Source organism: Felis catus, chromosome A2, assembly GCF_018350175.1.
Source record: "Felis catus isolate Fca126 chromosome A2, F.catus_Fca126_mat1.0, whole genome shotgun sequence".
Classification (NCBI taxonomy): domain Eukaryota; kingdom Metazoa; phylum Chordata; class Mammalia; order Carnivora; family Felidae; genus Felis; species Felis catus.
Window position 1 is genome coordinate 53,905,248 of NC_058369.1, and position 25,643 is coordinate 53,930,890.

Genomic DNA, 25,643 nt, shown 5'->3' on the forward strand with positions numbered 1-25,643 from the left:
TTAAGACCTGGTGGGGGCATCCACTTCCGCCAGAAATTGAAGCCGTTCTCCCGGAGAACAATCCAGTTTTTAGACTATTTCCGCCCGCGTTTCTTCTGCTATTAAGTGCGCCTCTTGGTGGCCAGGAGGGAACAAAACAGTCTTCCTAATACTTCCCTTACGTGAATTTATAGAGTAAGATAGGAACGATACCCTAACAGCTATCATTCCATGGGTTTCACGATCCTTCCCACAATTCTGCAAGGTAGTTCTATTTTTTCCCCATTTTGCCTATGTAGAAAGCGACGTTTGGGGATTTGACTTCAAAATCCACACTTCTAATCATTCAGCTAACCTGCCTAGTTTTAAATAGTTGTTGATGGTTTTGTTTTGCTTAGATTTTGTATTTAAGATTATTGTAAAAAAAAAAAAAAATCAAATTTCAGGACGAAAAAATTGTGCATTGATTCCACAATTTGAACACAATACAGATGTCATCGCTGATCTTGATAGTAGTTCCAGGGGCCAGATGGGGACAGAAGCTACACTGGATTGTGTTGTTGACAGGATGAGAAGTGAGAAGGGAAGAGTGTTGACAACTCCTTCCTGAGATTTTGACTGTGAAGGGTAGGAGTTTGAAGAGACCCAGAGGAGCGAAATGTGAAATGTCTTGTCTAAGGTCGCACAGCTCACAAGTGATAAGGTTGAGACTGGAACCCTATTGTGCCTGTGAACTACACCACACCTCATGAATCCTGCTTAGCCAGCCAGCTCTGGGAAGTCAGATGGGATGCAGAGAATGAAAGCATTGTGCTAACAGCAGCCCACATTATGTGTGTTATGAAGGGAGAAGGTCTTGATGGGGTCAGGTGGGTTAATCAAGCAGAAGGCTCAGGAAACAGAGAGCATGCCTCTAACAGTGAAAGATGCAAGAGATTTGGAAGCAGTAACCAAAAAGGCTCAGTCTTTGGGGGACGAGAGACCGGCTGTGACCGTTTCCACAGAGAAGGGCACAGGGTACCCGCACTGCCTGCTGCTTTCCCATGAGCACTGAGATCCCAGGACAAGATGCTGCAGGTGCCAGGCAAGCATACCTGCAGTAGTGCCCTGGGCTCAGAACCCCAGCTTTTCAAACACTCCTCTGGCCCCAGCTCCTGAGCAAGAAATCACATCAACTGGATCACAAGTGACATGAAAAAAAACTCCAATCTGGTTTATTTCAAAAGAGCAGAGGTCAAGACAGGGAAATACTCAGAAACTGCTTATCTTTCCCTAGATACACCTGCCCTCTGAGACACTGGACATTTTTGCTCAAGAGAGAGCTGGCTCCAGGCCATCGCACTGAAATGATTTCTTTTATCTGGCTCTTTACACTTCCCGCTGTGTCTGTGGCTCTGGGCTGCTAGCTGCACTGGCCACAGCCCCAGGATGGCTGGGTCGGACAACACCTCGGCCACTCTAGTCGATGTAGTAGACCTTGGAGGCATCGTAATAGGCACAGGTCATGTAGTTCATGTTCCCAATAGGCCACCAGTGGTTGGGGTGGTAGGTGGCTGAGTAGGCATGGGGCTGGGGTTGGACACAACTGAAGAGTGCCAGGCTCCTGTCCATGGCCACAGTGGGCAGATAGAGCTGCAGCTTGTCCAGGAGGTGACCCGGCCAGAAGAAATTGGGGTGAGTTCGCAGTGAACCCCTGGACCTCTTCGCCTGCAGCTTCCTGGAAAATGAGAAGATAGGAAGTTTGTCGTGGCAGACCCGCCAGGGCTGGGGCTTCTGCTGAGCAGAGCTAAGCAACTGTGTGACCAGAGTGGAGGTGTGGCACTGTGCCAAGCACTTCGCTTCCATGTGGTAGGTCCTGTTATGCTGTCTGCCCTACCAAGGAGGACGTGAACACCTAGAGAGGATACGTTATTTCCCCCAAAGCCACACAGCGAGCAAGTGGTAGGATGTGGGCTTGACTCCCAATTTGCTGCCTTGAAACCCCAAATTCTTTTTTTTTTAATTAATTAATTAATTAATTTTTGAGAGAGAGAGAGCGCGCGCGAGTGAGTAGGGGGCAGGGAGGGAGAGAGAGAGAGTGCAGAGCCTGGAGCCGGGCTCGAGCTCACCCGAAGCAGGGCTCAAACTCACAAACGTGAGATCGTGACATGAGCCAAAGTGGGATACTTCACCAGCTGAGCCACCCAGGCGCCCCCAAAACCCAAATTCTTAAGTGTACACCGTCAGTTCTCTCGAGGCATTTTAATGTGATGTTCAGTGTATAGCCTCTGGAGCTAGCGTTGCTGGGTCCAAATCCCTGCTCCGCCCCTTGATAGATGTGTGACTTTGAGCAAGATAATTAACTTTTCTGTACCTCAGTTTCCCCTTCTGCAAAGTGGGCATGCTAAGAGTAACTTTATAGGGTTCCTGAGAGGATTTAAATGAGTTAAAACATGGGAACACACCCACAGTGGTGTCTGCCTGGCACTCTAAGTAGTTTCACTGCCTCTCAGTTCCCGGGCATTGAACCCTAGATACTGTGCGCCGTGCAACATGCAGAGTCCCAGGCACCTCCTCCACCGTGAGGCTGGTCCTCCCTCCCCTGACCCGCTTACAGAGTTGGCTGATGCTACAGACCTGGTGAACTCCTCAAACTCCTTAAAGTGTATCTTCTTGATTTTCTTTGGTGTCTTCCTAGTAGAGAAGACAGAAAGGTATCTTGTCAGGATGGGGGGAATCCATGTTAATGGGGCCTCAGGTAGTAGGTCAGAGGACATGGGGGTGGACCTGTCTAGTGAGTCCAAACCAGAGCTCCAAAAGGAGCATTTCTTCTGTCTGGGGTGGGCTTGGTCAGCCAGGCCTGGGCTCCCAACCTGGCTGGCTGTGTGGCTCTGGGCAGGTCACTTCCCTTTTCAGAGCCTCATGTTTTTTATTTCCCAGAGCAGAGCCTCCCAGGGTAGCTGAGAGATGCGCAATGATCTGCATTGTTTGGGGGCCCCTGACTCTCACTTTCCCTGCCAGAACCAAAGCCAGCTTTTGGAACAAGGGTGGTGAAAACTGACTCTCCAAATCTTGGGCCTGGCAGACATCACTCATTAATCACAGATGGCACTCTTTCCCAGCAGGCCTGCATCTGGCCTCAGAATCTTTGACAGCACAGTCCAAGTAGCAAGATAAAACAAATGTCCATCCCTGCCCTTAGGGACCTCCCTAAGGGACCTGCCCTTAGGGTCCTTAGGGACCTATCCCTATGGCTGTGGCCTACCTAAACAGGGACAAGAGTCCCTTTCTCAGGCTCCCACCCACTCCCTAGGTTCCCGGTGCAGAAATGGATGTCAGCCACCCAGGGGCTGGCAGTCACTAAGTAATCAGAAAGGGCTCTCCAGGCCACCAGCCTTCTGACTCGTGCTCAGCTCTGCCTCCCCAGGGTTGTGGACAGGCCCCTCTGTAGGCCCAGGCCCATGCCTTCAGTCGAGATTGTCCTGATGGGACAGGTAAAACAACAACTATCACTGCTTCCAAGGGCTGACTATCTGCCAAACACCATGCTAGGAAGTTTATATGCATTTCTCATCTGATCCTCATTGTGTGTGGGAGGGGCTGTTATGCTCATTTAACAGACGAAAAGCTGAGGCTCAAACAGTGAAGTATCTTGTCCGTTTAACCTGCAGCCTGTGGGATTTCCACTTGGCTCTGCTGTATCTCATCCCAGCTGTTCTGGCCATACCACCGCAGTGGGCAGCTGGCAGTGATCTAGAATGTGGGCAGTTCCCGGTCCCCTCCCCCCTTGTGGTCAGCTGGCCCCTCCTCATCCCACATTAGCCCCGTCCCTCCTCAGGGATGCAGGGATGCTGCTTGCTCTCTAATATGCAGTCACCCACGGATGCTGGCTCACAGCCTGCCCATGGGTCACTTCCTCCCAAAGAAGGAGGTTGGTCTGAGGGCCAGAGACAGGCCCCATTGCAGAGTTCCTTTCTCCTCCTAATGCAAGCCCACCTCTTGCCAGAGAAGGCAGGACAAAGAAGGGACGGCCACCTCTGTCCTCTGTAGGGCCCCTGACCAGCCAACCCATGATTTGAGAAGGGGCCTATTTCCCTAAGAAGGCCCTCTTTTTAAGCTTTTGTAGAGAGGCTGAGATCACGTAGGATGTGGTTGGGAGTGAGGCAAGGAGGCTAACGCCCTCAGACACTGGAAATTGGCCAGTCCCTGGGGACCAGCTGGGTTGGACATGCTGGGCACGCTTGGCCACAGGCATTGGCACAACATGTCACCTCAAGTATGCTGGTATGCAAATGGCAAGGGGGAGAGAGGGGGTCTGATACTCAGCTTGTCAGTCTTCTTAGCCACAACATCGCTGAAGCCCTGGAACTTGAGCAGAGCCAGATTTGGACTGAAGATCTTCATATCTGAGTAGTAGCCTCCCGGCTGCCGGATTGGGCGTACCTGGTCCTTCTGGAAAATGATCTTGTCCCCTGGGTACAGCAGGGCTGTAAGCAGCAAGAGAAACGTGGCCTCTCAGTCCAACACCCCTCCCTGCCCTCAGCCTTTGGGGCAGAGGGGAGGATTTTATATATATATATATATATATATATATATATATATATATATATATATATGTCCACATTTTTGTTTGCAAATGTTTTTTCTTAGATATACACTTTAAACTTTTTTATACTTTTTTTTTGATTTTTTAAAAAGTTTATTTATTTATTTTGAAAGAGAGAGAGAGAGAGAGAGAGAGAGAGAGAGAGAGATGGGGGAGGGGCAGAGAGAGAGAATCCCCAGCAGTCTCTGCACAGTCAGCATGGTCCGTGCACAGCCTGACGTGGGGCTCGAACTACAAAGCGCGAGATCATGACCTGAGCCAAAATCAAGAGTCAGATGCTTAACTGACTGAGTCACCCAGGTGCCCCATTAAGCTTTTTATGTCTAAATGATTGTAGATTCACAGCAAGTTGCGAAGTGCAGAGGGTCCCTTAGACTCTTCCCCCAGCTTCCCCCAGGGGCGACAGGGCACATAACCCTAGTGCAGTGTTAGGAAGTGGGGTTGGTACAGCACTGGTGTCTGGACTAGAGCTGTGGGAGCTGGTTTGTAACCAGGTCAGCCCTGGCCCCAAAGCCTGGGTGCAGTTAGGATGGAGTGTGCGGTGCCCTACCCCACTCTGCACGGGTCGTGCTGGTCACGAGGCCACAAGAAGGAGGGGAGGTTCACCCAAGGCTTCACCAGGTTAACTAGACCTAGTTGATGGAGGTTTTCTCCTTGCTTAGAATTAGTCCCATAGATATCCTCAGGAGACTGCTCTAAGAAGTCGGAGCATAAAAAACACTGGCCAGGGGCTCTGTCTTCCTGCAGCCACGGAGCAGTACTTGTCCTACGATGATAACGCATGACTAGCTCACGTTCTAGAAAAAGTAATGGAAGGTTACAGTCCAGGTTATTAATGCTGGTTATCTGGGGTGGGGGAGGAGGAGAGGGGAGGGCAGGGACTGTGCAGATAAGAGGGGAGAGGGAAGGGGAAGATGCAGCATCAACATTTCAAAAAAAAATTCTTTTTAATGTTTATTTAATTTTGAGAGAGACTGAGACAGAGCGTGAGTGGGGGAGGGGCAGGGGGAGAGAGAGAGAGAGAGAGAGAGAGAGAGAGAGAGAGAGAGACAGAATCCGAAGCAGGCTCCAGGCTCTGAGCTTGTCAGCACAGAGCCCGACACAGGGCTCGAACTCACAAACTGTGAGGTCATGACCTGAGCCAAAGTCAGACACTTAACCCACCAGCATGCCCCGCATCAACATTTTTAAAAGATATACAGGATTTTTTTTTAGCTTGTTTATTTATTTTGAAAGAGAGAGAATGAGCTGGGGAGGGGCAGAAGGAGAAGTGGAAGGATCTGAAGCGGGCTGGATATGGGGCTCGAACTCATGAGCCGTGGGATGTTGACCTGAGCTGAAGTCGGACACTTAACTGACCCACCCAGGTGCCAATATACAGAATTTTTAAAAACTACATTAACGATATATGTATATATATCTTTAAAAATAACTTACATAAATAATTTTGTGTAAATGGAAAAGAAAAAGAGATCTATGAAAGGACAATCCCTAAAATATTAATGGTGCCAACTCAAGCTGGGGGAATTTTTTTTTAATATTTATTTTTGAGAGTGAGTGAGCAGGGGATGGGCAAAGACAGAGAGAGAGAGAGAGAGAGAGAGAGAATCCAAAGCGGACTCAGAGCTGTCAGCATGGAGCCAGACTCTTGAACACAACCATGAGATCATAGGGCACCTAAGTGGCTTAGTCGGTTGAGCATCTGACTTTGGCTCAGGTCATGATCTCATGGTTTGTGATTTCAGGTCCCACATCAGGCTTTCTGCTATCAGAGCAGAGCCCACTTCAGATCTTCTGTCCCCCTGTCTCTCTCTGCCCCTCCCCTGCTAGTGCTCTTTCTCTCTCTCAAAAATAAATAAACATTTTTAAAAAATGCTTTTAAAAAAAAAAAAGAGAGAGAGAGAAAAGAACCATGAGGTCATAACCTGAGCTGAAGGCGACACTTAAGGGACTGAGCCACCCAGGTGCCCCCAGCTGGGGGGATCATTATTTTTATGTTTTCAAAAAAAATGTAAGTGAGCAAGTATTATCTGTGAAATCAGGGGGAGGAAAAATGATAAAGCTATGTGCACTGGGGAGAGGGGAAAGGCCTTGATGTTTTAGAACATGGCCCTTGAGCTTGAGGCCTGGATTCTGAGCCTACCAAGCTCTAGTCTAGAGCACAGACCCAGAAGTCCCAATGGTTGAGTTTCTTTACTCATAGCTGAGCTGGCCTCTGTCAAAGAGACAGCCAATAGATAGTGGCCAGGAGAGCGGTCAGAGACAGACTCGAGTTTTTTCCATCTAGAACCATCAAGAAGTAAAGGGAAGCCCACCCACGGATGCTGCTTTGTGCCTGTGAGTGTGAAATCCCACTGGCAGGTGAGGTTCCCTGACCCAGCACCTAGCAAAAGCTAGTGGTGGTGGGAATCAGTTAGTGGCTCAACACCCTGGTGGGGACAGAGGAGGCGCATCCAGAGGAAAGACTTAACCCACAGGGCAGTCCAGGGTGCTGGCAAGCCTGCCTGCATTTCAGAAGACAGCTAGCTGCATTTCCAGCACGAGCAGAGACGAGAGAATATAAACAATCAGGGAAGATGCGGCTCGCTGAGAAAGATGGAAGGAAGGATGATTTGGTGAAAAGTCAGTGTTGCGAGCCGCAAGAGATTTCCTGTCACTGCCCTCCCAGACCGGGTGGGCAGCAAGTGGCCGTGTACATGAGAGGGTGCCGCGTGCACAGGAGACAATGATCACTTAGGGTGGTTTGCCTGTGTTCCTGAAGGCATTTGGCCGTACGCTGTTGTACAGACCTGTTATGGGCTGAATTGCGTCCCCCACCCCTCAAATCATATATTGAAGCCCTAACCCCCAGAACCTCAGAATTTGTATTTGGAGAGAGGGCCTTTCAAGAGGTAATTAAGCTAAAGTAAGGCTGTTCGGGTAGGCTCAAATCTGATCTGGCTGGTGTCCTTGTAAGAGGAAATTTGGACACAAGAGAGGCACAAGGGGGCATGAGTGCATGGAGGGAAAATCATATGGAGAGGCAGCGAGAGGGTGGCCATCCATCTGCCAGCCCAGGGGAGAGGCCTGAGGAGAACCTGGCCCTGCTGGCACCTTGATCTTGGATTTGTAGCCTCCAGAAGTGTGAGAAGATAAATTTCTGTTGTTTAAACCACCTGGTCTGTGGTATTTTATTGTGGCAGCCCAAGCAAATTAATACAAGACCCATGGCCCTATACGTTCTGCCCTTCTTTCCCCTTGTCTTGGAAAAAAGACAGAAATAGTCAGTTGTGACGGTGAACTTGTTCTTAGGTAAGTCACCCCATTGTCTGTGTGCCCCTTTCTTTGAAAGCCACATTTCCCAGTTTGGCCATGGTTCCTTCCTGTGACGTTCCTGTGGGAAAGCCTCTGTCCTTTTGTGTTTTGAAAGCACAAAGAGGAACTTGCCCATTAAAGTTATAAATTCACGAATTTAGGACACCAGCATTGCTGTGTGGTCGTTGGGGTTATGGGGCCCTCTCCTGTCCCCATCTCTCAGAAATACACACTCTATCCAGAGATGGGGAGGGTTCAGATCTGCTTGGATATATGAAAACACAATTCTCCCTCAAACAAAGGGTGAGACCAGTGTGGAAATCTCAGGGCTGTGTCCTGTGGTCTGAGCAGAGAGCCAAGGCGTCAGAAGAACTTGTCCCCTGGTGCATTCCTACCTCTGTGTTGTGGAAGAACCAAGAAACAGGGCTGGCCTGGGGAAGTGGTTGCAGAAAAGCCCGCTACAGCAGAGCAGTTATCGCCCCTATCACATGTCCCTCTTTGAAATTGGGACTGTTCCTTTCTGCTCAACTTCAGGGCTCCCTCACCCAGAACTCCTGTCCTTGGAGCTCCCTGCTCTAGAATGCTCAGCAGGCTCAGTTGGGGAACCCAGACCCCTAGACCTGTGGAGCCTGTGAACCTCCAGGATTCTAGAATGTAGAATCAAATGTAACAGCAAAACAGGCTGGGCTGCCCCTGCTCCTTCAGTATCCCCACCACAGGCCACAGAGGCTTGGCTGGATGCACGTCTGCTGGGGAAGGACAAACCTCAGGCGGAGCCATGTTCACTTGGGTTCTGAGCCCTCTCGGCAACTTCCCAAGGGCCAGGCGCCAAAGCTCTTACCTTTCACGAGGATGTCCTCTGTCAGTGGGAGGCCGTAGGACTCACAGAGCTTGCAGCACTGCAGGTAGACCAGAAAGTTGTCCCTGCGGGACTTGTTGATGAGCTCCTTCATCTCCCCATGGATGGTGGATGGGAGGCAGTGCTCATCAAAGTGCTTATTCCCGCTGCGCACCAGGCGGCACCGCTCCGTGTACTGGATGGAGGGGATCTTGAGCTGCAAGGAGAAGAGGTTGGCACCCACTTCCCTCCACCTTCTTCCCGACCAGAAAGCAGATATGGAGCCTCATCGACCTCTCCCCCAGGAGGGGAGATGGCAAAGCATGCAGAGTGGGACCAAAGTTCAGGCTCTGAAGTCAGTGACTTGGGAGAAAAATCACACATGGTCAAGGTTACCCCTGAAGGGCACTTGAGTGGTTAAGCCACGCGGTTCTGTGTGCACAGCCCCGGGTGTGGTTGTGCATACATCACTGTATAACATATACAGTAGGGAACAACATAGATGCCCTACTGAAACAACACATCTGTGTTTGGCTGCAAAATAATTTAAATTGGGTGCAGATATCTGTGCCTTTGAGGTGGAAGGCACATGTCAAGGATGGCAGAGCAAAGTGGAAGAGGCCTGGGGAATGTGGAGCCACTTTTGGCCTTCTCATTTATTTATTTACAAGGAAACAAAATATGTTTTTTGGCCTCTAACATCAGAATCAGCAAAGTACAGCTCACAGACCACATGTGGCCCGGCACCTGTGTTTATAAAGAAAACTTTTTTGGAACACAGAGGCACTCATTTGCTTAGATGTTGTCCGTGGCTGCTCTTTGCTGCAAAGGCAGAACCGAGTAGTTGCCACAGAAACGATAAAGCCCTGAAAGCCTAACACATTTGTTATCTGGCTCTTTATAGGGAAAGTTTGCTGACCTCTGCTCAAATATTTTGGGTTTTCTTATCATGCAGCTGAATCAGATCTTAGTTGGTATAGCACTTACAATGCCTAGTATATTTATAATAATAATAATAATAATAATAATAATAATAATATGTACTTAGGGGTGCCTGGGTGGCTCAGTCAGTTAAGTGTCTGACTTTGGCTCAGGTCATGATCTCATGACCCATGGATTCAAGCCCCACATCAGGCTCTGTGCTGACAGCTCAGAGCCTGGAGCCTGCTTCAGATTCTGCATCTCCCTCTCTCTCTGCTCCTCCCCTGCTTGTACTCTGTCTGTCTGTCTGTCTCTCTCTCTCTCTCTCTCTCTCAAAAATAAACATTAAAAAAATTTTTAATGTATTTATATATAGTATAATATTAATATTATTTGCCTTCCTGAAGGCAGGGGCTGTTTTGTTCTCTATAACACCTAAAATAGCATCTGGCACTTTGTGGTCTCTTGATAAATATTTTTGGGTGAATTAATTCCCACAATCAGTTCTGCCTTCACTGGTCATGTGTGTCTGGAGTGGCCGCTCAGTGACAGGCCCTGTACCAGGCATTTGGATTCCAGCCACAATGAAGACACGGCCCTCAGCCCTGGTCTCAGGATGCAAGGTCACAGTCAAAGGATGGGAAGAGAGGAGCTCCATATACTTTTGGAAACATGATCTCATTACATCTTCAGAGAAACTTTGTGAGGTAGGTGTTGTTTTTATTATGAGAACATAGGGGTAAAAGAGGGCCTGCTCCCAGGAGTTCCCCAGCTAGAAGGTGCAGCGGACTTGAACCTGAGCCTGCCTAGAAGCCAAGCGCCACGCCCTTCCCATTGACTGGGGTACCTTGTGCTTCCGCCTCCTCTCGCGGTACCGCTTGCCAATGTCCTCCATCTCCTCCAGAGTCAGGGGCCGCGCCTCCATCTGGGTGTCAACCACGGGCACGGTCAGCAGGTCCATCTTGCACGGTTGTGGGGCTAAATTCACCTGCTTCTTGGACAGACGCGATGGGGAAACTCTGATCTTGGCAGGTGTATAATCTGAAAGGAAGGAGAGCCTGAGAGGGGCTCAGCTAAGGAATCCATCAAGCGGTTAACTCATGTGATCAAGCAGGTGCCGGCCATCCCTCTGCTCACTTCCCACGTGGCTCATCAGGCCACCTGAGACGGACCTTGAAGGTATCCCTTCTCTCCGTCTGCACTATGGCCTGCCCAGGGCAAGGCCACCTCGTGCCTCACCTGCACCACTGCCCCAACCTTGCGGTTGGCATTCTCATACTCTAGCATCCTGTCTCCACCAAACACTAAATAGGACCTTTGAAAAATATAATCACTTCATTCCCCTGCCTAACACTCTCTACTGGCTTCCCTCAGCACTTACAAGAAAGCCCAGAATCCTCCTCCTGGTCTGCAAGGCTCTGCAGACTCTCGTCTCAGCTCAGCCTCCACGTGATCCATCTCCTCCTGCTCACCCCTCCCCGACTCCCCAGAGCCACCCTAACTTTTTTCTTCCTTTTTTAACTTTTTTTTGACTACAGGTGTATTTCTTATTTATTTATTTATTTATTTATTTACTTATTTACTTATTTACTTAATTACCTACTAATTTTTGACAGAGAGAGAGTGAGTGAGCAAGGAGCAGATAGAGAGAAACCCACAAGGTACAGAGAGAAAGGGAGAATGAGAGTGGGGAGCCCAAGCTCATCCGATGCGGGGGTTCCAACTCACCAACCAACTCACACCTGAGCCGAAGTCTGAGGCTTAAATGACTGAGCCACCCAAGCGCCCCTCACCCTAACTTCTTTCTGTCCCCTGAAAACTTGCCCAAGTCGGGGCCTTTGCCTCTGCAGATCCCTCTGTCTAGGGTGCCCTTCGCCAGAATGGGCTCCTCATCTGTCACTCGGGTGTCAGCTCCCATAGCTGCTTTGCAGAGAGGCCTTCTGTGACCACCACCCCCTCACTCTGTCCTATTGTCTTCAAGGCATTAATCCCTACTAGACATCATCTTGCTTAACCCTTTACCTGGAAGCTCATTGAAGGCAGAGGCCTTGGCTTCTTCACTCCTGTGTTCCCAGTTCCCAGTTTCTGGAAGTATGCCTGGCACGTAGGAGATGTTCAACAAAGAACCGAGTGAATGAAAGCATCCCGTTGCCCCTGCCCTGGTTCAGGCCTGCCCTGTTCTGGGCTGAAATGAAGTCATGGCTCAGTCACCTTCTAGTTTTGAGACTGCAGACTGGTGGCTTAGCCTCTCTGAGCTTTATAGCATCCTCCTGTAGAGCGTGAATTGTAGCTTTGACCTCCAGGGACTTGAAGGATAAACTGAGCTACCTGCTGTGGGTAAGGCTACCCAGCCCGAGTGCCACTGCCTTCTCTCGTGAGCCTGCCACCCAAGAGTCTCGTTGACTCTTGATGCTGCTGCCCCTTTAGGCAAAGCAAAAGATATCCAAGTCCATTTACCCTGGAATGTTCTCCAGAGAAAAGGGTGATGACACTGAGATGGCACCAGGCAAGCAAATACTTGCTCCTGGCTTCAAGTCTATTTATTGGGAAATAATAGGCCCCAAATACCTTTGCCTCAAATATGCATCACGGCACACTGTGGTCATTCACTAAACAGCTCACGGCCAACTACGTGGATAATGGTGAGCTTTGGTAATTGATAATGAAAAGGCAAAAAGATCATGGATGGGAGAGCAGGCCCAACTTGAGGCAGCTCTGAACACGAGCTGGACATAAAAGTTGCCAGAGATTATGACTGTAGGTAGTGATGTGTGCAGGAGGTGACTGGGGTGGGGGGTGGGGGATGCTCAGTTTCCCTGGGACTCTGAGAGAGGCAGAGACACTGCCTGGGGGTGACGGGGCCTCTGCCCAGTGGCTTGATGAGACTAGAGGTTGGAAATTTACGCACTGCACTGTGGGGTTATATTTGGGGATATGCTATATTGTTATTATATTTGGTTACATTTGGGGAGGGCTCTGGAATGGTGGATGGAGGTTTAAAGGAGGGCTTTAATTTTATCTGGAGTTGTTCAATTTTAATTTTTTTTTTTTTACACCACAATGCCACTAAGCTACAAAGAACCATGATGCACCCTTGTGTTGTAAATTCATAGCCAGCACTATGGCTAGTCCATTTCTAATTTGCCTCCATGCTATGTCTGGACAGATGTGGTTCCACAAGCACATGGCTTGGCAAATGTAACTTGAGCTGTTGCACAGCTCATACAACTGTTCATAGCAGCCCTGCTAATATCCCTGATCGTAGAATATCAAAGTAGGCTTTCCAGTAAACTCTAAACATGTGCTAATTCTGGTTTCTGACTTTTAGTTAACTTTTTATCAGTAAAATATAGATTAATAGCAAGAAGGCTTTGGACCCACATACAAGATCTCAGTCTATTGGGTAAGCCTTGGTGGGCTGAAACCACCTTTTGAGAATCCTCCTTTAAGGACAAGGGCTGCGTCTCATTCATCTTTGATGGACATGGTAGCTAGGCATTCAAGAGAATACCTTGCTCCTTAGTTGATCACTGGGCTTGGGGATTCCAGAGTCTTGGCCCACCCATGGTAACCCAAAGCTGGAGAACACACTCAGGAAGTAAACCAAGGCTGCCTCCACCATGCTTGCTCCCAAGATGGGGAAGCGGAGGCATGGGGGTGGGACTGGATACATACGCTCCCTTGCAGTTGCCAGGGTGCTTTTCTGATGAGCCAGACACCACTGCTTGTAGGTATTGACTAGGATATCTTTGGTGATGCTGTTGTCCTTTCCCAGAGAGCTGAGATAGATCACAACATCTTCCACCTCCTGGTTTTTCAGAGGGACTCCAACCTAAGGAGAGAAGAGAAGCCACCAAGGTGGGCAGGCTCCAATCCAAACATCCTACCTGTATGGTCAAAGCTTTACCAGCCTGGCCCTACTTCCCCTATCTAGTTTCATCCACAGCCACTCCCACCTCGGCAGGAGCTCAGAGCCTCTTGTGAGGCCCTGAACACACCCTGCACTTTCTCACCCTCTGCCTTTACTCAGGCGCTTCCTCCTTCTATCTGAAGAACTATCCCTCTTTCAAAACCTAGTCTAGATATGCCACTGTCTTTGCAGAGTCTGCTACTCCTTCCTTCTGGGCTGCCACCCCACTCCATACCAATCTCAACGATAACTTTCCCACACTGGATTGGAAAAAGGATTTCATGCCTACCGTCCTTGCCCACGAGAAACACATCAGCTTTCCTTAACTGAAGAAAAATAAGATCAGAAGTACAATACACATTACTCTTTCAGGGATGGTAAGCAACTTTATAGGAGTATAATGCTTGCCAGCAATACTGAATATTCAAGAAGGAAAGTGTTTAAGGAAATATAATTTTCTTCCTCAGCTTCTTTAGACTGTAGTCAGTGTTCACTGGGCTTTCCTTAAAGAGGGTCAGAACTCTCCTGGTTCTAGAGGACTTTCTGTTTTCTCTTTTTGGTTATGATGATTAAAAACCCGGGGCGCCTGGGTGGCGCAGTTGGTTAAGCGCCCGACTTCAGCCAGGTCACGATCTCACGGTCCGTGAGTTCGAGCCCCGCGTCGGGCTCTGGGCTGATGGCTCAGAGCCTGGAGCCTGTTTCCGATTCTGTGTCTCTCTCTCTCTCTCTGCCCCTCGCCCGTTCATGCTCTGTCTCTCTCTGTCCCCCCCCCCCCAAAAAAACCCCAAAAAACCCTATATATATACGTATATACATATACGTATATACGTATACATGTACATATATATGTATATATATACACACCCTGTATACATAATATATATATTTAATGTTTTGAAACGTTGTTTAGGTAACTACATGTCGTGAAACAACAGTGTGAAAACTGGTGATGATTTAAAATCATAAAGACCTAGCAGGCAGCTTCCTAAAGTATTTCCAAGAGGTATCTTGTATTCAAAGCATATTAAGGGTTAATTTATCCAGACCAGAGGTCAGCAAACTTTTCCTATAAAGGGTCAGATAGTAAATATTTTAGGATCCATGAACAATATGATCTGTCATAACTGCTGAAATCTGCCATCATAGCATGAAAGCAGCCATGACAATACATATAAATGAGCGTAGCTGTGTTCCGATAAAAGTTTATTCACAAAAACAGAGGCAGGCTGGATCTGACTTCTGGGCCATAGTTAGCTGACCTCTGCTAGATCAACAGAACTTTCTGCAATGATGGAAATGTTCTATATCTGTGCAGGCCGATAGAGGAACTGCTCACCACACGTGAACACTAAGCACTCGAAATGTAGCTGGTGTGACCGAGGAAATGGATTTTAAAATTTTATTCATTTATAATTAATTAAAAATTTTTGGATAGTCAGTGAAAGTGTGGCCTGTGGACCAGTACCATAGACATCACTGGGAGCTTGTTACAATGCATCAACTTGGGCCCTGCACAGAGGTACTGAGTAGAAGCTGCATTTTAACAAGATCTCTATGGGATTATATGCCAATGACAGTTGGAGAAGGTCTAGAGGGTTCTAGAGGCAAGACAGAAGGCCCAGCAATCTCTGTGCCCAGTTCTGGAGTCTGATGGGCAAGACAGTGATTCCCCAGGTACTGACTGGTTATGGGGTCGGCTCTGCAGACTTTCCACTCAGGTAGGGGTTTTCAAGATCAGACTCACGCAGGAGTGGTTTTAGGGGTCTGATGTGGCCACAAGTTATGTCACGTTTTCCAATCTGGCTTAACAAGTAACAAGGCTGATGGTTTGATCCACTTTTCAGTTGGTCCAGGACCTGGGTGGAGGCAGCAGTGGGGACAGGATGCATGCGCGGCTTCCTCACTCAGGCCAGCCTGGAGGGAGCATGGGAGGCACTTACCGCCTTCAGAGCCACAACGAACTCCTCCCTAGAGATCTTCTGGTGCTCGCCCCCGTCCACTTTGCTAAATATCTCCAGGATCTTGATCTTGCGGCTGTGCAGGTAGGAGTACAAGGCTGATAAGGCAGAGGGCTTGGGCAACCGGAGCTGGGGCACCAGTCGGCGGGAGGGCCGGGGGCTCTTCTGTAAGAGGTAAGAGAGGGAGCAGAGGAGAGAATTCAGGGGAGACAGGCCATTGGAATGTGATTCCCAGAGTTAGACAGAACATGATTCCCAGAGGGTGGGGGGGGGGGGGGGCTGAGCAGCTCTCAACAGACAGCAAGATGGAGTGCAAGGAGCATTGGATTCAGGGGTGCCAGGGTGGCTCAGGTTGTTGAGCATCCGACTTCGGCTCAGGTTGTGATCTCCAGTTCATGAGGTCAAGCCCCGGATCGAGCATCTCCGCTGTCAGACAGGTCCTCTGTCCCCCTTGTTCTCTGGGGGGTTGCATGCTCTCTCTCTCAAAAATAATTTTTTTTTATTTTTTTTAATGTTTTTTTTTTTTTTATTTATTTTTGGGACAGAGAGAGACAGAGCATGAACGGGGGAGGGGCAGAGAGAGAGGGAGACACAGAATCGGAAACAGGCTCCAGGCTCCGAGCCATCAGCCCAGAGCCCGACGCGGGGCTCGAACTCACAGACCGCGAGATCGTGACCTGGCTGAAGTCGGACGCTTAACCGACTGCGCCACCCAGGCGCCCCTAATTTTTTTTTTTTTTTTTTTAAGGAGCATTAGATTCAGGGCAAAGGCGTTTTGCCAGGGATACTTTGCATCTCTGGGCCTCCATTTTTCCATCAGAAACAACTGGGCTGGACATGATGAGAACTAACATTTCATTCTTACCCACATCTCTCCTGTCAAACACGTCAGGATTAAAATCACACCAGGCAATCAGTGCACCAAAACATATGCCCCTGCCTGGAACCAGATGAGGCTCTCTAATCCACCCATCTCCCAGCCTTTGCTCCTGCTCGGCCTCCTGCCCAAAACTTTTCCTTCTCTCTCTACCTGTCCGACTCCTACTCTTCCTTTACTTCCAGGTCATCGGGAATATTTCAGGATAATACTCCCTTACCTTGGCGCAGCACCTGACAGTTTACAAAGGGCCTTTCTGTTCCCTACTTTGTAGCTCCTCTGTGTTTAGGATCCAGCTCTATTAATGGCCAACTGTAGTCACCAATCTGATGTGTCTGCCTCCCCCATTAACATGTGAACATTTTGAAAGCAAGACAATGTCTTTTGAAGCTACATACCTCTACCTCCTATTCATCTACTGGACAAGCCCCCCAGCCCTAGGCAGATAGGCAGTAATTGTTTGATGAATGAATAAATGATGCTGTAAAATAGGTATTAGATACTACTTTCTGTTTTTACAAACGAGGAAACAGGCTGAGAAAAGTGAAATGACTTGCCCAGGGTCACACAGCCTATAAGCAATAGAGCTAGGTTTCTAATCCAGGCCCAGTGTTTTGGTTGTTTTTTTTTTTTAATGTTTTTTAAATTTATTTTTGAGAGACAGAGAGAGACAGAGCACGAGTGGAGGAGGAGCAGAGAGAGAGGGAGACGGAGAATGTGAAGCAGGCTCCAGGCTCCAATCTGCCAGCACAGAGCCCGACGCAGGGCTTGCACCCACGGACCTGAGCCAAAGTTGGATGCTTAACCAACTAAGCCACCCAGGTGCCCCCCCACCCCCCCGCCAGGCTCAGTGTTTATTCATAGACACTGTACTGCTGTCTGGAAAGGGTGTGATAGGCCTAGGAAATTTCGGTTTGGACTCTGATTACACCAAGGACTGAGTCTGGCACCAGTGAGACTAAAGTAGTAGTAAAAATGGCAAACATAGGAGTGCCTGGGTGTTTCAGTCGGTTAAACATCCGACTTCAGCTCAGGTCATGATCTCACGGTCCGTGAGTTCGAGCCCCGTGTTGAGCTCTGTGCTGACAGCTCAGAGCCTGGAGCCTGCTTCGGATTCTGTGTCTCCCTCTCTCTGTGCCTCGGGACTCTTTCTCTCTCTCTCTCTCTCTCTCTCTCTCTCTCTCTCTCTCTCTCTCTCTCAGAAATAAGTAAATATTAAAAATTTTTTGTGATGGCAAACGTAATATTCAGTGCTCACTATATGGCTGTCACTGTCCTAGGCACCTACTCCATTTAGAAGTCACAGCAACCCTAGGAAGTCAGTACAATGGTTATCCCCATTGAATAGATTGGGAAACTGAGGACCGGATCATACAGCTAGGAAATAGCAGCGCTGGTTTAAACCCACGTTATCTGACCTCTTATCCCAACTTCACCTGAACTGGGAGAAATTTCAAGTGTTTCCATTACCAGAAAATGTCACAGAGAGGTAAGCACTGGGGGACAAGGGCTTTGGTACTGACTGCCACCAACTACCTCTATGGGGCTGGACAATTTATCGGCCTCGTTGAGCTTCTATTTCTGTATTTATAAAAGGGAGTCCTCCTTTTTCTTCCAGCCTCACAACTGTGACCCTCACGGTACCACCACGAGCACCTGCTTGGCACATATAGGCCCTCAACAAACACGTGTCAGTGAACAAATGAATGAGGAATGCATATTTTTAAAATGCCCCATAGATGGCATTCCAGGAGTTATCCCTCCTAGGGTGGTTTTAAGATATAGTCACAAATTCTTTAACTCCTCCCTTCTGGGACGGAGCCTGATTCCTCTCCCTTCGAGTGTGGACAGTACTTAGTGACTTGCTTCTGACAAATAGAATATGGTGAAAATGATAATGTGGTTCTCCTGAAACTCAGGTTGCCTGAGATGAGGTCATAAAAGGCATTGTAGCCTCCTCTTTGCTCTGTCTCTTGGACCATTAGCTCTGGGAGATGCTGGCTACTATGTGATAAGGACACTCAAGCAACCCTATGGAGAGATCCCTGTGGCCAGGAACTGAGGCACCCTGCCAGCAGCCACGTGAGCAAGCTAGCTTGGAAGCGGATCTTCTTGCCTCAGTCAAGCCTTGAGTTGTCTATGGCGCAAGCCAACAATTTGAGATGAGGGCCACCAGCTAATCTCTTCCCAGACGCCTGACTCTCAGAAACAGTGGGGGTAATCAACATTTGTTGCTTTAATGTTTGGGGGCATTCGTTATGCAGCAATAAATACCCCATACACCTCCTTTTGGGGGCTTCTCTTTGCTCCCTTTGGAAATGAGGTGAATGACCCCTATCCTGACTAATCTGAGGGAATGAAAGGACAGCATGCCCCTAACACCTTCAGCATCTTCATAAGCAAATGGGGCTACTCACCTTGGTGCCTCTGATAGTAGTCAGGTGGTCTAACAACTGGTCCTCCTGCTCCTTCTGGATCATGTGCAAGACCTTGGCCTCTGAAGGTGTGAGGCTGGGCTTGTTCTGAAGCCACCTCTCTACACTGCCAAATGACTCCAGGTCCTGGCGAAGCTTCAGCCTCCGGCTCAGCCAGGTCCTCACGTCGTCTGGCTGGCCTTGGATGTCCCCAGCTCCCAGGGCTTGGAAGCTGGAGATCGCCTGTGGGGGAGTCTGGGGTTGGGCCATGAGATTAATGGGCATCGGATCCTCTTTTTGAGGCAAGATGATGACCCGCCGGCGGCTCTGAGGCAGGTGGAAGTCCTCCTGCTTGAACTGCTTGAAGCAGTGGGCGATGACCAGTTCAGGATCGAAGGTGGGGCCCTTGCTGGCATTTTCATCATCACTTGAGGTCTCAGACTGGCAGAGCCCTTGGGGAAAGAGGGTTAAGAGGTGAGCTTCTTTCAGGAAGAAGACTAACGGAGTCAGGAAGGAAAAATGCTACAGCACCAGGCTGGGTTCCCAGGCCTGGCGTTATCATTGCTTTGCTATAATGATGAAGATAATCACACCTAATATGATTGCGCATTCTTGATGGCAGGCATTATGCTAAGGTCTTTGTATGTTTTCTCTTGTTTAACCTTCTCAGATTTTACTCTTCCTCCACTCCACCCCACCCTCACCCCAATGCTCCTTATCGACAATCAGAATTTATATATATATATATATATATGTATGTATTTATTTATTTAAAGTTTTTTTTTTTTATTTTTTTTCAACGTTTTTTATTTATTTTTTTGGGACAGAGAGAGACAGAGCATGAACGGGGGAGGGGCAGAGAGAGGGAGACACAGAATCAGAAATAGGCTCCAGGCTCCGAGCCATCAGCCCAGAGCCTGACGCGGGGCTCGAACTCACAGACCGCAAGATCGTGACCTGGCTGAAGTCGGACGCTTAACTGACTGCGCCACCCAGGCGCCCCTATTTATTTATTTTGAAAGAGAGAGGGGGAGTGGGGGGAGGGGCAGAGAGAGAGACCCAAGCAGGCTCCGCACTGTCACCACAGAGCCTGACGCAGAACCGAGCCGAAATTAAGGGCCCGACACTTGACCGACTGAGCCACTCAGGTGCCCCCAGAATGATCTTTTAGAAAAATGGCATCCTGATCTGGTCTCATCATCCGAGCAGAGGCTTTGAAGCTGGAATGCTTCAGCCGTGTCCTGGCTCTGCTGCTTAGTGGCTGCATGTACTTGGGTAAGTCACTTAGGCTCTCCGTCTCAGTCTTTCATGTATAAAACGGGGGTAAAGATGGTACCTACTTTACTGAGTGGTGGAGATGGTTAGAACCAGCCCATCTTAGAGCTGCTTTGTTCATGGTAAAGTGCACTGTTATTTTTTAATGGACTTGCTCCTCGCCTATTTTGAAACCCTCCTATCACTTTCCACGGCCCTCAACATAACATCCCTCCTCTGCCAACCTTTCCTACCTCATCCCTTGCCTATCCTTCTTTACAGGTCCCACACGCCTTGACCTTGAATGATCCCTGAATGGTCCAAGCACATCCCGCCTAAAGGTTTTGCATGTGTTGTTCTATCTGCCGGAATGCTCCCTCCCTCCTCCATCCCCTTAAAACTTATCACAGGGTTTTAAGTTGGGGGCTGCAAATGGTGACCCTCGTGGTGAATGAGGCTTGGGGTCCTGTTTCATTTGACGCATTGGTCAAAATTTTCCACCTTGAGTTACTTTAGGCTAGGGCATGCCCTCTCCAGCTTGCTGTAGTCCCAAATTATTCTCTATGGTCTTTTTTTTTTTTAATTTTTATTTTTGAGAGAGAGAAAGAGAGCAAGGAGGGGCAGAGAGGGAGAGGGAGACAGAGAATCTGAAGCAGGCTCCAAGCTCTGAGCTGTCAGCACAGAGCCCAAAGAGGGGCTTGAACTCGCGAACCAGGAGACCATGACCTGAGCTGAAGTTGGACACTCAATCAGCTGAGCCACTCATGTGCCCCCATTCTGCATTGTCTTACATGCAGCTCAGTTCATTTATTAAGTGCCTGCTTTAGGCAGACATTTGTGTTTGAAATCTCTGGTATAATTACTTGGTTGGTGTTTATTTTTTCAATAGACTATGGACCTGGACCTCCTCTCTCTGGTTGCCTGCTGGAGCCCCAGCACCTCCATGTGCCAACATACAGTGGGAGCTCAGTAATTATTTGGCGAATGAGTGGATGTCAAGTGGACAGACTATTTGACATCATAGAGATCAGCTCTATGATTATACCACTTTACAGAGAAGGGCACTAAGGCCCAGAGAGGCCCAAGGTTGCACGGTGGTTTAGTAGCAGAGCTGGGATACGAATTCTGGTTTGCCTAGCCCCAGAGCTTGGTTCTTAGCCATTAATTGATAAGACCACAGGCTGCCACCTAATCCCACTGAGTCTCAGTTCTTTTATTTCTAAAATGATAAACTCTGTTCTAAGTACCTCCTGAAGCTGTTATGAAGATCAAATGAATAACAGATATGTGAGTGTTCTAAAATTCAGAAGGGATATAGCATTATTATTAAAAGTATTGTCACCATCATTCCCCTTCTAAAACCCACACCCCCTCTGCTTTAAAACCCTTTTGTTGCCTCCTAAATAAAATTCAGTCTCCTTAACCTGGCCTCACCTGACACACCCACCTCTGCCAGCCTAGTGGGCTCCTTCTCTTATTCTTTCTGACCTCACCCTGTATTTGTACCCAAACTGAGCTGACTATGGTTCCTTGGTCACCTCATCCTGCCCCCGTGCTGTTTCCTCTCTCTGGAATGCTCTTGGAGACTTAGGTCAGGCATCACCATCCCCTGAAGCCCTCCCACCCCCTCCCTCATATCCCCCCTGGTTTCCCATAGCCCCTGTGCTCAACCCCATCATAGCATTTACCATGTTTTTTCTGGATGAAGATGCTTTCTGGGTCTTTCTTTCCCAATAGCCTGTGAGTTTTCCAATGGCAAGGACTGTGTCTTAGTTCCCATGTATCCCTGGTGCCCAGCCTGGCACAAAGTGACCATTCAGTCCATTTGTTAAGCCTCCTTACAATGCCTGTGTTTTTCCTTCATGGTCAGAAAATAATGTGCCAGGAAATAATACATCAAAGTGGACGGAAGTGAGCACTTCTCAACAAGCCATGTGTCATTTCTTTGAGAACAAGATGCTGGGTACAACTGAGAATGTAGCCATTTATCCAACCAGCATTTACTGAGAATCATCCAGTAGATCCAAACGAGGCTGGAAACCCAACCGCAGAGCCCTGGCATGGAACAAGGTGGGGCAACCAGAGTGGTATGCCCTCAGTCGGGGGAGAAGTGCTGATGGAGAGAGTCGGGTGGTCATCATGAAGGAAGAGGCATTGACGTGTGCCTTCAAGAATGAGTCAGAGTGGAGGGGTCAGCGTGGGGAAAGGTCAGGGGTGGAGTTTGAGGATTTGGGGGTTACTAAATAGTTCCACAAGTTGAAAGTACATTGTGCATGAAGGAGGAGGCTAATGGGAAATAAAGCTGGAGTCATCTTAAATGCCAGGTTAAGGGGTTTAAACTTTACCGTGCTGACCTGGGAACACACTCAAAACATGCTCCTCCCTGGCCTTGCCACTGTCACTTCCGCCCACCCGAGACCCCAAATCCATGATCTTCCCTTAGCTAGAAGGGTCACTCGCCGCCAAGCCCTTCAATGGCTTCATTGCAATGGCTTCTCAGTGCCCTTAGAATAAACAAGCCCCTCCTACAATGGCCCCCACCACTGCCCTCACTGGCACCCTGCTCCCCGCTCCTCCCTGATCTCTCCCTGCCCCCTCCCTCTGCTCACTTCACTCCAGCTGCATGAACCTGCTTTCTCCTTGTTCAACCCTCCTAGGTCTGTCCTGACTTGGTTTTGGAATTTGCCATGCCCTATGAAGGGCATGGGATTCCCCAAGATTGCTGTTGGCTGAGTCCTTTTCACCATATGGTTCTCAGCCCAAGTGTCACTCCCCTCAAAGTCACCCTGACTCCCCTATTGAAGGTCACATGCCCACTATACCACGGAGCTTCCATTGTAGTGATCTTTGGGGTTCTGTGTCCATTTATAGAAAAGTGAGGTGGGTAGAGACTGTGTGAAAATGTTCCCAAGGGATTGTGAGGACAGCTTCCAGAGGCCAACTAGCTCCATTGCCTTCCCAGGTCAGGGATCTCTTCCTGAAATGCCCCTGGCAGATTTTGCCTCTGCTTGGATATGCCTCTGGTTGACAGGGTGTTCTTTCCTCACATCGTGGATGCCTGATTCTGATTCTTAGAAAAGACTTCCTTATATTAACCCAGATTTTGTTTCCCTGGAAGTTCTACCCTTTAGTCCTAGTCTTCCCCACTGATGCTCCAGAAAACACATTCCTTCCCTCTTTCCTGGGACAGCTCGCCAAGTATCTGGAGACAATTCAACTCTCTTGAAATACTGTTTATTTTGGCTCTGATTCAAATCTCTCCCTCAATTCCATCCTACCTCTCTGGCCACTTGCTACTTGGGCCCTCTTTTCCCGCCCATCCCTTAAAATTGGTACCTTCTAGGTTCATACCTGGGCTTTCTCCTTCTCCTTCCTTCTCCCTTTTCTTCTTCTTCTTCTCCTCCTCCTCTTTTTTCCAAACAATCTCCTCTACTCTCATGTTTCTGTGGTCTTCTATATGCTGAGGACACCCATACCAATATTTATGACTTGAAATTAGCTCCAACTTTCTACATACAGTTGCTCCTAAAGTATTTCCACTTGGATGGCCTACAAGGATCTCAGTCTCAACCAACTAAGACTGCACTGGCCTCCATGTCCTGTTCTCACTCAACCTGTTCCTCCTGGTAGGTTCCCAGTCCCTGTGAAAGGCACCTCCATCTCTAGGTCACCCTAGTTACCAACCTGAGCATCATCTTTGATTGTCCCTTTCTTGTTCCCTGTTCAGTCAGCCCTCAAATCCCCCTAGTCCCCTCTAGCCTGGCCACTCTCCCTCACCTCTCAGTACCTTTGGTCTGCACATTTCAGGCAGCCCAAGAGCTCATTATTCTGGCTTCAGCCTTCAAGTCTGCCAATTCATTCTGCATTTGCTGATAATCCCAATCCCAATACTGCCATTTCCAGTAGCTTCTCCATCTCCTACCTCCCAAGATCTTTCATGATCTTGTCCCTTCTGACCTCTCTCACCTCTCATCCCTGGCAATGCTCAAACTACTAGCAGTTTCCTGAAGATACCGTATCTCTGAGCTTCTCTGCATGTGCTTCCATTGGCCTGGAATGCCTTTCCTCCCCTTTTTGGCATGGAGAACTCTTTATATCCTTAATTTAAGCCGAAGTGTAAAGAGCTCTTCCAGAACCTTAGAATTGTTCTTACCTGTCCACTACACTTAGCAGACCTCTTACTTCTGGGTGTCACCCCCAGACCTGGCATCCACCCCTTCTTCTGTAATTATGCGTTTATCTGCCTATCCTTCACCTGTGAAGTTGCAGGGTTTTCCCGCAGCAGGCTGTCACCAAACACTGCTGGTTTTCTCCATGCTTCTTCTCCAGTACCCAGCACATTAATATCCGGCGGAGAAATGGGGCGCGGCGGGCGAGACAGAGGGCCGTGGATGCCTTTCCCAGGCACACGGGTTGGACCCCTGATTTCAGACCAAGGCAACTTGGCCCACTCCTCCAGCCTGGGAATGGAAATCTGAGAAATGTGCACGACTCGCCCCCGACTCCCTGGCAACCCCTCACCCAGAGAGAGTACGGCACAATGAGATATTCGCCTCCCGTGCTTGCCCTCACCCCACTTGCACGCGTCTGCACGGGGCTGAAGGCTTCCTGGAGGCGGCGCTGCTTCCCGGGAACTTACCGAGCAGCGACAGGTACAGAGCCTCAGACGTTTCGTACGAATCGTCCATGGTCGCAGCGTCGGGAGCGGGTGTTGAAGAGCGTGTGTGTGTCTGTGTTTGTTTTTGCTGGCGTGTCAGGGTACCAAAAAACAGTAATTCCAAACTCTGCAAGAAACACTCAATGCGCCCCCGAGATTAGAAGCAACTGTTGCCAGGACTACAGACGCCCTGCGCTGATTGGCTGAGCATTGCCACGCTCCTGCCGTCTGTGGGATGGAGGCGGGTACGGAGGAGCACCCTCCCACTCCCGACTGCCTGAGAGTCGTGTTCCTTTTGTGGGTCCTGGGAGGCAGTCGCAGCGGGGCAGAATTCCTGGCTTGGAGAAAGACAGGATTCTTAGTATGGCCCAGTGGCCCCTGAATCTGGAGGAATCACAGGTTTTCCTGAAAATTGTACGATCTTCAGCCGGTCTCCACATATTTCATTTTCATCCAAGGAACAGGCCCTGCCTCCTCCGGAGGGATTGTAGGAACCCAAGAGAATCTTGGCCAAAAAGAGGCCTGTGTTTTTCATATGCATTGCTCCCTAATGACAGGATGCCACGGTTTGGAAATAGAGAACCTGATACCAGGAATATTAAAGTTAAAATGTCCATCAACTGATAAATGGATAAACAAAACATGCTCTATCCACACAATGGAATATTAGTCACAAGAAAGAGTTAATAAGCACTGATGCATGCTACAACACAGATGAACCTTCAAAACATTACGTTAAGTGAAAGCAGCCAGACACAAAAGGTCACATATTATTTTATTTATAAGAAATGCCCACAATAGGCAAATCTATAGACACAGAAAGCAGACTGATAATTGCCAGAGGCTGGAGGTGAGGTGTGTGGCTTTGGGTTTGACTATTGACAGGCATGGAGTTTCTTCTTAATGCGTTGCAAATGTCTTAAGAATTAGTGCTGATGGTTGCAGAACATTGTCAG

At 48.7% G+C, this 25,643-nt stretch overlaps 1 protein-coding gene across 4 annotated transcripts; it reads right to left on the minus strand.

Moving 5' to 3' along the window:
• Positions 1–1,166: 1,166 nt before the first annotated feature.
• EFCAB12 (EF-hand calcium binding domain 12) lies at positions 1,167–24,857 on the minus strand. 4 transcript variants are annotated; one of them, XM_045051976.1, is made up of 12 exons: positions 24,670–24,828; positions 24,286–24,504; positions 23,382–23,490; positions 18,780–19,228; positions 15,468–15,650; positions 13,293–13,449; positions 11,640–11,714; positions 10,465–10,658; positions 8,700–8,913; positions 4,286–4,445; positions 2,596–2,652; positions 1,167–1,696 (listed from the first exon to the last, which is right to left on the minus strand). In XM_045051976.1, the coding sequence occupies exons 3-12, from the start codon at positions 23,467–23,469 to the stop codon at positions 1,438–1,440; spliced, it is 1,836 nt and encodes a 611-aa protein (XP_044907911.1). In that variant the 5' UTR covers positions 23,470–23,490; positions 24,286–24,504; positions 24,670–24,828; the 3' UTR covers positions 1,167–1,437. The 4 variants fall into 4 exon arrangements, with proteins under 4 accessions (XP_044907911.1, XP_023105804.2, XP_044907912.1 ...); XM_023250036.2 differs by lacking the exon at positions 11,640–11,714; XM_045051977.1 differs by lacking the exons at positions 23,382–23,490; positions 24,286–24,504 and having other exon boundaries at positions 24,670–24,857.
• Between the last annotated feature and the right edge of the window lie 786 nt (positions 24,858–25,643).

Excerpts from the sequence above, each read along its gene's own strand:
- EFCAB12 (XM_045051976.1), bottom strand. The coding sequence starts at position 23,469 with ATGAGAGTAGAGGAGATTGTTTGGAAAAAAGAGGAGGAGGAGAAGAAG. Across the intron at positions 19,229-23,381 it reads AGGAGAAGGAGAAAGCCCAG|GGCTCTGCCAGTCTGAGACC; the intron begins GTATGAACCTAG and ends TCTTTCCCCAAG. Across the intron at positions 1,697-2,595 it reads GAGTTTGAGGAGTTCACCAG|GAAGCTGCAGGCGAAGAGGT; the intron begins GTCTGTAGCATC and ends CTCATTTTCCAG.